At 44.9% G+C, this 12,613-nt stretch overlaps 1 protein-coding gene and 1 pseudogene across 1 annotated transcript; both read left to right on the plus strand.

Moving 5' to 3' along the window:
• The window catches only part of LOC102409934, a 742,713-nt pseudogene that overhangs the window by 606,911 nt on the left and 123,189 nt on the right, over nt 1-12,613 (plus strand).
• Nucleotides 7,794-11,795, plus strand: NHP2 (NHP2 ribonucleoprotein). Its single transcript, XM_006039618.3, has 4 exons — nt 7,794-8,018; nt 8,096-8,165; nt 10,694-10,799; nt 11,422-11,795. The coding sequence occupies exons 1-4, from the start codon at nt 7,859-7,861 to the stop codon at nt 11,545-11,547; spliced, it is 462 nt and encodes a 153-aa protein (XP_006039680.1). The 5' UTR covers nt 7,794-7,858; the 3' UTR covers nt 11,548-11,795.

Here is a 12,613-nt window from a genome sequence, read left to right on the forward strand (position 1 = left end):
AAAACCAATTGAGAAATTACTTTGGATGAGATTATTAAAAATCACACAAACTAGATTTACCATTTCAATCTTTGCTTCAAAAACAACTGATTAGTCAAAGGAGGCCAATGAACCTACGAGCAAGATAAATACGGACAAGAAAGCCATGCAAAAGTCACATTTTACCAGGCCCATGTTCTGATAATGTTGCTGCTGCTGCTAAGTCGCTTCAGTCGTGTCCAACTCTGTGCGACCCCATAGACGGCAGCCCACCAGGCTCCCCTGTCCCTGGGATTCTCCAGGCTGGAGAATGGGTTGCCATTTATAATAAGTACCATCAACTGATACATAAAAGTTCTGATGATTTTTTTCAAAAACTATTCAAAAGGTGTGAATTCTGAAGATGTGTTTCCCATATTTTTATCTGTGCCCCAAGTTTCTGTGCTGAAATATGAAGTTCAGATTTTAGGCCAGAAGCTGTGCCTTTGGGCACAATTACTAATTGTGCACTAATTGTGCCCCAAATTTCCAGGCTGAAATATGGAAAAGAGTCAACATTTTTCCAAAGGTATGCAAACAGCCACTAAGCACATGAAAAATTGTTCAGCATCATTAGTCATCAGGAAAACACAAATCAAAACCACAATGAGATATTGCTTCATACACACTTGGATCACTATAATGAAAAAGTCAGATAACGGCAAGTATTGAGGAGAATGAGGAGAAATTGGAACTCTTACACACTGCTGATAGAAATGTGAAATGGTATAGCCACTTTGGAAAACAGCCAGGCAGTTCCCCCCAAAGTTAGAGTTATCACTGACACAGCAATTCTATTTCTAGGTGCATACCCAAGAGAAAAATCAAAAACATATGCCCACATGAAAACTTGTACATATATGTCCACAGGAGCACAACAGCCAAAAGGTGGTAACAACCCTGTCCATCAACTTATAAATGGATAAAATGCAGTATATCCATCCAATGGAATGTTATATTTAATATTTAATAATGGGACACTGACACATGCTACAACATAGACAAACCTTGCAAACATGCTAAGTGAAAGGAGCCAGACACAAGAGGCCACATATTTTATGATTCCATGTCTGTGTAATGTCTAGAACAGGGACATGTATAGAGACAAAGCATAGATTAGTGGTTACTTAGGTCCAGGGAGGATAAGGGGGTGAGATGTGATAGCTAAAGTGTGCAGGGGCTCTCTTTGAAGTTAATGAAAATGTCCTAATTAATTTTGATGATAGCTGCATAACTCAGTGAATACACTCAGTTCAGTTCAGTTCAGTCTCTCAGTCATGTCTGACTCTTTGTGACCCCATGAATCGCAGCACGCCAGGCCTCCCTGTTCATCACCAACTCCCAGAGTTCACCCAGACTCATGTCCATCGAGTTGGTGATGCCATCCGGCCATCTCATCTTCTGTCGTCCCCTTCTCCTCCCGCCCCCAATCCCTCCCAGCATCAGAGTCTTTTCCAATGAGTCAACTCTTCGCATGAGGTGGCCAAAGTATTGGAGTTGCAGCTTCAGCATCAGTCCTTCCAAAGAACACCCAGGATTGATCTCCTTTAGAATGGACTGGTTGGATCTCCTTGCAGTCCAAGGGACTCTCAAGAGTCTTCTCCAACACCACAGTTCAAAAGCATCAATTCTAAAAACAAAAAACAAACAAACAAAAAAAAACAAAAGCATCAATTCTTCGGCGTTCAGCTTTCTTCACAGTCCAACTCTCACATCCATACATGACCACTGGAAAAACCATAGACTTGACTATATGGACCTTTGTTGGCAAAGTAATGTCTCTGCTTTGAAAGCCACTGAATCATACACTGTAAATGGGTGAATTGTATGATACGGGAATTATGTCTCAATTTATTAAAAAAAATATTTATTTATCTGGCTGCACCAGGTTGTAGTTGCAGCATGCAGGATGTTTTTTCATTTGTTTTAGCTGCAGCAGGTAGGATCTTACTTCCCCAACCAGGAATCGAACCCAGGGCCCCGAATGCAGGCCCTCTGCATTGGGAACACAGCATTTTAGCCACTGGACCACCAGGGAAGTCCCACGTCTCCAGCTGAAAAAAACCATCCTCCCGAGTTTTTTTTTAAAGAATGGACCTTTAGTCCATCAAGGTCTAACTTTCTCATTTTCTAGAAGAGGCACTGAAGCCCAGAGAGGTTAAAATGACTTGCCCAAAGTCTTTTGCCATTAGAATCCTGATGGCCTGACTACCCATTAGCAGTTATGTCCTCACCCATTTTACCCTACTTCAAGTGCACATGAGTGGCCATTCACAAAAAATCAGTGAGGTCACACAAACCACCTTAATTCTAGCACAGAGCTCCAGACTGCTGTTAGAAATATACAGAGTTGTTTACTGAGGACAGATTCGTTCTTGGCATTTCATTGTCTTAGAGCTCAAAAAGCTGACACTTGTGACCTAGTCAAGCCAAGATGCCCACACTTTCATTATCCAGCCATGTTTCATCACCTTTGAACTAACAGGAGATGAGCAAAGCATGAGTTTGGACACTAGTGGACAGGATTCAAACTCAGCTTTGTGTGAGCTGCATGAAGCTATTACCATTATAAACCTAAGGAAATTGTGAATAATAAAGGTATTCTTTGTGAGCTATTGCATGTAATGTGCTTGGCACATGCATTTTTAATTCCTTCCTCTTTCCACATAAAAACTGAGAGGTCTTCATACCTGAGACCTTGGTGAGGTGAGTCAAGCACATTTGCTTGAATTGGGTTTCGTGGGGATGAAATTCTCTGCAGAGTTAATCATGCCCAGTGCACACATCTGGGAACACCTTTCCCCTTTGCAACCCTGATATATTGTCACCCAACCAACAAGCTTGAAAGAGGAATAGAAAACCACCTGGGAAGCCCAGCCAGCTGTGTGCTCAGAGGAGTGCTGCTCTCCTGGTCTCATGTGCCATTTGGGGAGGGCTCCCCAAGGAGGGCCAGAACTTCTACTGCAAGACCTAGGGGGAGGAAGGCAGGGGAGGGTTTGGGGTGAGAAATGCTGTAGCAAAGTGGTAGACAGAAAGGCAAATCTGACAGTAGCCACCAGTCCTAAAGCTCAGGACAGGTTATCTTTACTCAAGAAATTACACAGTAAAAACATTTGACAGATCAATTTTTGGTTACATTGTGCATACAAACTTTATTTTCAAATTATATTTTGTTGCTTATATAACCATTCTCATTGCTCAATTTATATATTTTTCTATTTGTGAAATTTTTGGGGGTCTAAGGTTAGAATGGATTACATCCTACTTTTCCTATTAAAATACTGTTTCAAAAAGCTACTTGTTTTGGGATAGCGTAGTCATTTTTTAAATATTGATTCTTTCAATCCACAAACATGGTACACCTTTCCATCTGTTTATGTCTTGATTTCTTTCTTCAGCAGCTTGTAGTGTTCAGTACTTAGGTAGGCTCATTCCTAGGTTCTTTTTTTATGTGATGGTAAATGGAGTTGCTTCTTGAATTTCTCTTTCTGATGTTTTGTTGTTAAGTGTATAGAAATGCAACAGATTTCCATGTATTAATTTTGTAACCTGTGACTTTGCCAAATTCATTGCCGAGTCCTAGTATTTTTCTGGTAGTATCTTTAGGATCTTCTATGTATAGTATCATGTCATCTGCAAACATTGACAGTTTAATTTCTTCTTTTCCAATTTGGGTTCCCTTTCTTCTTTTTCTCTGATTGCTGTAGCTAGGACTTTCAAAACTATGTTGAATAAAGTGGTGAGAATGGGCATGCTTGTCTTATCCCTGATCTTAGAGGAAATGCTTTCAGCTTTTCACCACTGAGTATGATGCTAGCTGTAGGTTTGTCATATATGGCCTTTATTATGCTGAGATGTGTACCCTCTGTGCCCACTTTCTGGAGAGTTGTTTTTTGTTTTTTTTTTAATCATAAATAGGTGCTGAATTTTGAATTTTGTCAAAAGATTTTTCTGCATCTATTGAGATGATCCTATGGTTTTTATTCTTCAATATGTTGATGTGGTGTATCACATTGATTTGCAAATGTTGAAAAGTCCTTGCATCCCTGGGATGAATCCCTCTTGATCATCAGAGAGGTTTACTAATGACAGATTTATTCTTGGCATTTCATTGTCTTATGACTCAAAAAGCTGACACTTTGTATGATTTTTTTAATGTATTGTTGGATACGGATTGCTAATATTTTGCTGAGGACTATTTGCATCTATATTCATCAGTGATATTAGCCTATAATTTTCTTTTTTTGTGTGTGATATCTTTGTCTGGTTTTGGTATTAGAGTGATGGTGGCCTTCAAAATGAGTTTTGAAGCTTCCTTCCTCTGTAACTTTTTGGAATAGTTTTAGAAAGATAGGCAATCTACAGATTCAATGCAACACCTATCAAATTACCAGTGGCATTTTTTTGCAGAACTAGAATTAAAAATCTCAATATTTAAAATGTATGGAGACTCAAGATTCCAAATAGCCAAAGCAATCTTTAAAAAGAAAAACAGAGCTGGAGGAATCAGGCTCTCTGACTTCAGACTATATTACAAAGCTACAGTCATCAAAACAGTACAGTACTGGTGCAAAAATAGAAACATACATCAATGGAACAGTATAGAAAACCCAGAAATAAGCCCAAGCACCTATGGTCAATTAATCTATGACAAATGAGGTAAGACTACACAATGTTGGAAAGACAGTCTCTTCAACAAATGGTGCTGGGAAAACTGGACAGCCACCTGTTAAAAAAAAAAATGAAATTAGATCATTCTTTAACTCTACTCACAAAAATAAACTCAAAATGGATTAAAGACCTAAATGTGAGACCAGACACTATAAAACTTCTAGAGGAAAACATAGGCAGAACACTCTCTCATAAAAATCACAGCAACATCTTTTTTGATTCATCTCTCTGAATAATGGAAATAAAAACAAAAATAAACAAATGGAACCCACTTAAACTCAAAAGCTTTTGCACAGCAAAGGAAACAATAAATGAAAAGACAATTCAAAGACTGGGAGAAAAATATTTGCAAATGACGTGACTGATAAGGGATTAGTCTCCAAAATTTACAAATAGCTTATGACACTTAACAGCATAAACAAACAACCTATTCAAAAAATGGGCAGAAGACCTGAATAGACATTTCTCCAAAGAGGATATACAGATGGCCAATAGGCACATGAAAAGATGTTCAGCATCGCTAGTTATTAGAGAAATGCAAATCAAAAATACAATGAGACATCACCTCATACTGGTCAGAATGGCTATCATCAAAAAATCCACAAACAACAAATGCTGGAAAGGGTGTGGCGAGAAGGGAACCCTCCTACACTGTTGGTAGGAATGTAAATTGGTATAGCCACTATGGAGAACAGGATGGAGGTTCCTTAAAAAACTAAAAACAGAGTTATCCTATGACTCTGCAATCCCACTCGTGGGCATATATCTGGAAAACAAAACATGATTTGGAAGGATACATGCACTCCAGTGTTCATTACAGCACTGTTTATAATAGCCAAGACATGGAAGCAACCTAAATGTCCATCAACAGAGGAATGGATAAAGAAGGTATGATAATATATATGATGGAATATTACTCAGCCATTAAAAAGAATGACATAATGCCATTTGTAGCAACATGGATGGACCAAAAAGAGTGTAATACCGAGTGAAATAAGTCAGACAGAGAAGGAGAAATATCACATGACATCCCTTATATGTGGATTCAAAAAAGAAATTATACAAATGAACTTACAAAACAGAAAGACAGTCACAAACTCAGAACACGACTTATGGTTGCCAGAGGGAAGGGATAGTTAGGGATTTGGGGAAGGTCAGGTACACACTGCTATATTTAAAATGGATAACCAACAAGGACCTATTGTATAGCACAAGGAACTCTGTTCAATGTTATGTGCCAGCCTGCATGGGAGCGGGTGTTTAGGGGAGAATGGATTCATGTATATGTATGGCTGAGTTCCTTCCCTGTTCACCTGAAACTACCACAGCATTTTTAACCAGCTGTATCCCAATACAAAATAAAAAGTTTAAAGTCTGAAAACAAGAGTACTTGTTTTTTTTATGTAATGGCTGCACTTGGTTTCAGGGTTAAAAGTTCAGGTTTTCAGTTGGCGTAACTGTCCCCTGCTGTCAAGGCCACCTGCAGACTTTCAAAGTTCCACTTTATGGCCTGTTCCACTACCACAAAAATGGCCCGCCTACCACCACATAATCAAAGGCAACTGATGTATAGCAATGATTCGCTTCCCTGGTGGCTCAGCGGTAAAGAATCTGCCTGCCAATACAGGAGACGCCTGTTTGGTCCCTGGGTTGGGAAGATTCCCTAGAGAAGGAAATGGCAATTCACTCCAGTATTCTTACCTGGGAAATCCCATGGACAGATAAGCCTGGTGGGCTACATCCATGGGGTCACAAAAGAGTCAGACACGACTTAGCGAGTAAATAACAAATATTCATCCAACGTTCCAAGAAAGAGTACAAGAAATGTCAGAGGTACAAGATCCACCCCGGTCTAGGCCTGCTCACCTCCCCAGCACTGTATGTGTGTGTTAGTCGCTCAGTTGTGTTCCTCTTTGCGATCTCCATGGACTGTAGCCCTGCAGGCTCCTTTGTCCATGGGATTCTCCAGGCAAGAATATTGGAGTGGAGTGGGTTGCTATTTCCTTCTTCACGGGATCTTCCCAACCCAGGGATCTAACCCGGGTCTCTCTCATTGCCTGCAGATTCTTTACCATCTGAGCCACCAGGGTAGCCCAATTAATCCTCTAGAGTTAACTGCAAACGCGCCGTCTACTCAGCGCACTTCCCCACCCTCAAGTCTCAGCCCGTGTTCCCTCTCAGCTCCCACCAGCGGTCTCCGTCATGCCTTCTGTGGGTGTGATGCCAGGCGGCGGCGGGAACTACGAAGAAAACAAGAGGGTTAGAGGATGCCGGCGGGAGGTAAGCAGAGAACTTTAATTTTAGGTACGTTGGTCAGGAGAATCTCTCCCGTGATTAACAGCTGAGCAGATATCTGCGGGAAGGGTCGTACCGAGTTCTCCGAAGAAAAGCGGTCTAGACCGAGGCGCTTAGTGAGTGAATGGCTCCATCCCTCGCCAATGAACGGAAAGCAGTGTATGAGAACCATGCTATAACGAAGAAATCGCAAGCGGTGCCAGGCTTTACCTTAACCTTGGCACCTACGGTACAGCACCCAGGACCAACTCAGGACCTGGCACCAGATGGGGATCTGAACTGCCCAAGTGAGGGATCAGATTCTAAGGAGGTTTGGAATCACACCTAAGACTTCCCATTCCACAACCCTGGTTACAGACCCCGCCCTTTGGGCAAGGCTCCCGTCCACTTAGATGCGGTCACGCCCATACAGGTACTGCTTCCTCCTCGCACCGCCTACACCTGTGACGCTGAACTCTCACACAAACCCAAGCCCGGATCCTAGTCCCTCTTCGCCTCCTCCAGGGCCCGCCTCCCTCCGGCCTTCGCCCCTCGCCTCATAGGCCCTCCGTTGTTTAGTCGCGAAGTTGTGTGCTATTCTTTGCGACTCAATGGACTGTAGCACGCTAGGCTTCTCTGCCTTTCACTATCTCCCGGAGTTTGCCCAAATTCACAGATTGCCTGTCAACTCGTGCCCTAAACCGCTTCCGCCCCGCCTGCATTGTGGGGGTGGCCCCGCCCCTACGGCCAAGACTCCACCCCTCGGAGCTCCCTGTTTCCTAATTGGCTATGTCTTACTGCCTCTTCCCTCAGAGTAGCATGACCCGGAAGTGATTTTTGAAGTGCCGGCCGCGTGGACTTGTTCCTTGAGTGCTAGGTTGCCCCAGTCGCTGCCATGACCAAAATAAAGGCAGATCCAGACGGGCCGGAGGCTCAGGCGGACGCGTGCTGCGGGGAGCGCACTTACCATGAACTGCTGGTGAATCTGAACCCCATCGCGCAGCCTCTGGCTTCTCGCCGCCTCACGCGGAAGCTCTACAAATGCATCAAGAAAGGTGCGGTGGACGCCGAGCCGGGGTGGGACGCGGGTGGCAGGCCGAGGCCCCCCCGACTGATTGTTCTGTCGTTGCAGCCGTGAAGCAGAAGCAGATTCGGCGGGGGGTGAAGGAGGTTCAGAAATTTATCAACAAAGGCGAGAAAGGGTAAGAATCCCCCCTACCCTCCGCCGGATTTCGGGGATGGTGTCCTGCTACTTAACAGGTAGTTGGTAAAAGTGCTCTGACTTGGGTCGTATGCAGAAGATACATTCCCTTCCGTACAGATGTCGATACCACTTACAAGAGCTCAAAGGGACATCTTGGGGAAGGTGAATTCCAGGGGAACCAAATTGTATAAGCCAACTTACTTAGGATTGATCCCAGCTTCATTCACTTAGCGACTATTTACCAAGTGTCTACTGTTTTTCAGGCACTGTGCTATGGGGAGACAATGGCAGTAATCAAATACACACAAAATTACAAGTTGTCATGGGTAAGCATGAAGGAAAAGTACAGGGTGCAGTGAGAATGACTTCATTATCCTACAGCTTTCTTTTTTGGCATTTTTTAGGATCTGAAAATTATTTGCATTTGTATTCCTTGTCTCTCTCACTCAGGCCAGAAAGTAAGCTCTTTGAGAACAGAATAAAGCCTCTCACTGCTTTATTTTCAGAAGTGCCTGGTACATTGTAGGTGCTCAAGAGCTAAATAATGCTGGGAGGATTTGGTGCTCTATGGAGTCTGACCTAGGTGGGGTAGCTGAGGTCTGAAGATATAGGATTAGTTTGTGGCTTCCGGGTTTGGGGGGCATTCTGCCAGGAGAAAGTAGATTCCAGGGCAGGAGAGGGTAGTAGTGGATAGAAGTGCTATCTTCTCATGGGACTCTATAAGCCATTGTAAGTTTAGTTTTTGTACTCAGGAGTTTTGGAAGCCAATGAGTGCTAAAGTGAGGGGTGACATAATTATGTTTACACCTTTAGAAGGTTTTTCTGGAAACTTTGGAAAAGATCAGAGGTGGAAGAATAGATGGAGAAATTGAGATAGGTGGCTACTCTGGTGCAGAAGAGATGAGAGCAATTTTGATTGGGTTATTGATGGCAGAGATGGAGAGAATTAAAGTGGATGGTTGAGAGGACTTTTGCATACAGAGTGAGGAGGTGTGGGCTCCAGGCAGATGGACAGAGGGCCCGTTCACTGAGACAGTGAACAGTGAGGGAGCCAGATTTGTATGAGAAGATCACGAGTCTGGTTTTAGACAAGTTTTCAAGGTGCCTTTTAAACATGGGAACCCTCTCCCTAGCAGAACTGTCAGATAGGCAGGTGGCTATATGGGTGTTCAGTTTGGGAGAGGGTTGGGTTGGAGAGAATAGATTTGGGAGTTGTCAATATAGAGTTGGCCCTTGAAGCCTTGGTTACAGATGGGGTCAGCTGAGAGAACGTACTGACAGAGCAGAAAGACCAGGCTGTGGGAATACCAGCATTAAAAGGCTTCTCAGGAATTTCTTGGCAGTCCGGTGGTTAGGACTCCATGCTTCCACTGCAGGAATTTCTTGGCAGTCCGGTGGTTAGGACTCCATGCTTCCACTGCAGGCGGGCCAGGGTTCCACCCTTGGTTGGGGAACTAACATCCCACAAGCTGCACAGCACAGCCAAAAACAATAAAGGCTACTCAAAGGAAGCAGAGCCTGCAGAGGAGGAGAGTTTATGAGCCAAAGGAAAACTAGGGGGTGTGGACATAGTGCTTTGAACCCAAGAGCTTTCCTTGTGTTTTCCTCTCCCCTAGAACAGACTCTTCCTTCTGTCATCAGGGCTCCTGAGGCCCTTGTCACAGAACCCCATCACCTTGCCAGCTAGAACAGTTATAGATTCTCTGGCACGCTTTCCTTGGTTCCCTATCACTCTTAGGAATGAGCCTTGAAACACTCAAGACCCTTACATGTGACTAGTTTTTCTAGCTTTCTTGTCAGCCTCATCTCCCCATCCTGGATTCCAAAGCCATCCCTGGCTCCCAACAACAGCCATCCCCTGTGTATCTGGTATCTTTCTGATTCTCTCAACCTTAAATGCTTTCCCTGCTCCCAGCCCCTCTATGGGCTTCCCTGGTAGTTCAGTGGTAAAGAATCTGCCTGCCAAGGCAGGAGATGCAGGTTTGATCCCTGATCTGAGAAGATTCCCCTGGAGAAGGAAATGGCAACCCACTCCAGTATTCTTGCCTGGAAAAACCCCATGGACAGAGGAGCCTGGCGGCTACAGTCCATGGGATGACAAAGAGTAGGACATGACTTAGTGACTGGCAGCAACAAAGCCCCTCCATGGGCTGCCTGACAGATGTTCATCATTCAGCTTTTCTCTCAAGTGTTGCTTCCTGATTCCTTTCTTGATTGTCCAAAGAGAGCTGAGCTCTTACTCCTTGGCATCTCTCATACTTTATCTGTCCTGGTACAGTACCTTTTGTCACACTTGGTGGCATTTACTTGTTGCCAGGCAACAGAGATCACCTCCCCAGAGGAATGCACTAACCAAACAAATCTGAATGCATTTCTTGAGTTTGGGAGACATACATGATGCGGCTGCTTGAGGGCAGGGGCCAGTTTACCCATCTCTGTAGCCCCCAAGGCCCAGCTCAGAGACCTCCCTTATGACTGAAAAGGGAACCAGCAAGCTGGGAATGACAGTGGTTTCTCTTATTTCAGGATTATGGTTTTGGCAGGAGACACGTTACCCATTGAGGTATACTGCCATCTCCCAGTTATGTGTGAAGACCGGAATTTGCCGTATGTCTATATCCCCTCTAAGACGGTAAGGAGCCTCTGAGCCCCTGATCTTGGTCAGCACAGAAGAGGGTCTGGGATCCGGTTGGTGGCAGCAGGCCATAGTGGCAAACAGCATGACCTTTGGAGCTAAAGACAGGCCTGGATGGATTCTTGGCTCTGCTGCTTCCCAGATGAGGGAATGCTGATAAGTCACCTCTCTGTACTTCTACTTCCTTGTAAAATGGGACTGTGGGAATGAAACAGAAGGTGAACTTGAATGTGTCAGTCCTGTTAGGTGGGTGCAGTGTTCAGAAGGGATGTTCTAGGGACCTGCAGCTGTCCTTACCCTTACATAGCAGAGGCCAGGTCTGGGCGCCAAGGGGTGGGGAATAGCAGGGCCCTGGAAAGCATAGGCCCTGCTTAAGGGGACAGCCCCTACTGAGCTGGAGCCCTTTCACAATTGCCATATAGAACTGTAGGCCCAGTGTCGCTGGACCACAGCTTGAAAGTCTGCTGAGTTTAGATGGTGGCAACCAATTCAAAATGTTAACACTGACTGACTAGCACGTCTGTGGGCTGGATTAGGCTGGTGGATCATCAGTTTGTGACTTCTTGGTGCACAGGTTGTGTGGCCTTTGTTCCAAACAGCCTTTTTTCCTTCTCTGCAGGACCTGGGTGCAGCCGCTGGCTCTAAGCGCCCCACCTGCGTGATAATGGTCAAGCCCCACGAGGAATACCAGGAGGCCTATGACGAGTGCCTGGAGGAGGTGCAAGCCCTGCCCCCGCCCATGTGAAGGACTTAAGCACAACCTGGGCACCTGCTCTAAAAACAGTGGCTTGGTGGCGGGCCAGTTGGCTGGCCTCCTGCTCCCCACATTCAGACATCTCTGTGGTCCCGAGGCAGTATTCTTCCCAAGCAGCTCCAACAGCTGCTTCACAACAGCAGAGGCAGCATCTTCTCTGACAGCGCTGTTTCCTGTTGAGCTTCAGTGAAGACAGTTCCAAGAATGTGATGTGGGGGAAGTAAATCCTAAAACTAAAATGTGGTGAGTCTGCGGGTGTTGTTTTTTTTTAAGCAGCAACTACTGGTGGGGCCAAGTTGTTGGTGGGGAGGAAAGAGCAGAAGTAACCTCCATATAATGCTCGGTGTGAATGCTTGCCCACCAGGGTCAGTGCTGGGCTCAAGCTGAGAACGGACCCTGCTCCCACACTAAGCTTTCCACTCTACTTCTAGAGTAGCTGGGAGCTGCAGGGCAAGCCAGCTGAGCCCAGAACCCACTTCATAGAGCTTGTAGTTCCTATGTTGGGGACACCCCCATTCCTCTTTGCTTTTTCCCCCAAGAGCCTTAAATGCCACTGGGAAGCTGACGGACGCAATTTACCTGCCCACACAGTAAATTTTAAGTAGGTATTTGAAGCTAATGCAGAATCCCAGGCCATCTCTCCTACTTTGCCATTATGGCCCCAGTAACCTCATCTCTTCAAACATTTTAGACTTATAGTGCCTTCCTGCTCTCAGAGGCCCAGCGCAGACTCAGTACACACAGCAGCCAAGCTTCAGGCACCCTGCAATAAACTGGAAGGACCTTGGGCTTGAGGGTTGGAACTGGTTTAAACTCCAGGCTGTCTTCTTGATAAGCTGTGAGCCTTTCTGGGCAAGTCATTTCATCTTTCTATATCCCTTCACACTCGTTTCTAATGAGTAGGTAATACAATTATGTATATGTAAAAGCGTCTTGCCCAGAGTTTGCCATCTCCTAGTGTTTTCTCCCAATCACATGCAGGTTGGGTTCTTTCCAACTGCACTCTGTGGCTGGCATGCTCCCATCCCGCATGCCCAGCACCTGTGCACGGTGGGCA

This window comes from Bubalus bubalis, chromosome 9 (genome assembly GCF_019923935.1).
Source record: "Bubalus bubalis isolate 160015118507 breed Murrah chromosome 9, NDDB_SH_1, whole genome shotgun sequence".
Classification (NCBI taxonomy): Eukaryota; Metazoa; Chordata; class Mammalia; order Artiodactyla; family Bovidae; genus Bubalus; species Bubalus bubalis.

What these genes read in the sequence shown, in the direction of transcription:
- NHP2 (XM_006039618.3), top strand. Translation starts at nt 7,859, where the DNA reads ATGACCAAAATAAAGGCAGATCCAGACGGGCCGGAGGCTCAGGCGGAC. An exon ending in CTACAAATGCATCAAGAAAG is followed by an intron (nt 8,019 to 8,095) that starts GTGCGGTGGACG and finishes CTGTCGTTGCAG; the next exon opens with CCGTGAAGCAGAAGCAGATT. An exon ending in TCTATATCCCCTCTAAGACG is followed by an intron (nt 10,800 to 11,421) that starts GTAAGGAGCCTC and finishes CCTTCTCTGCAG; the next exon opens with GACCTGGGTGCAGCCGCTGG.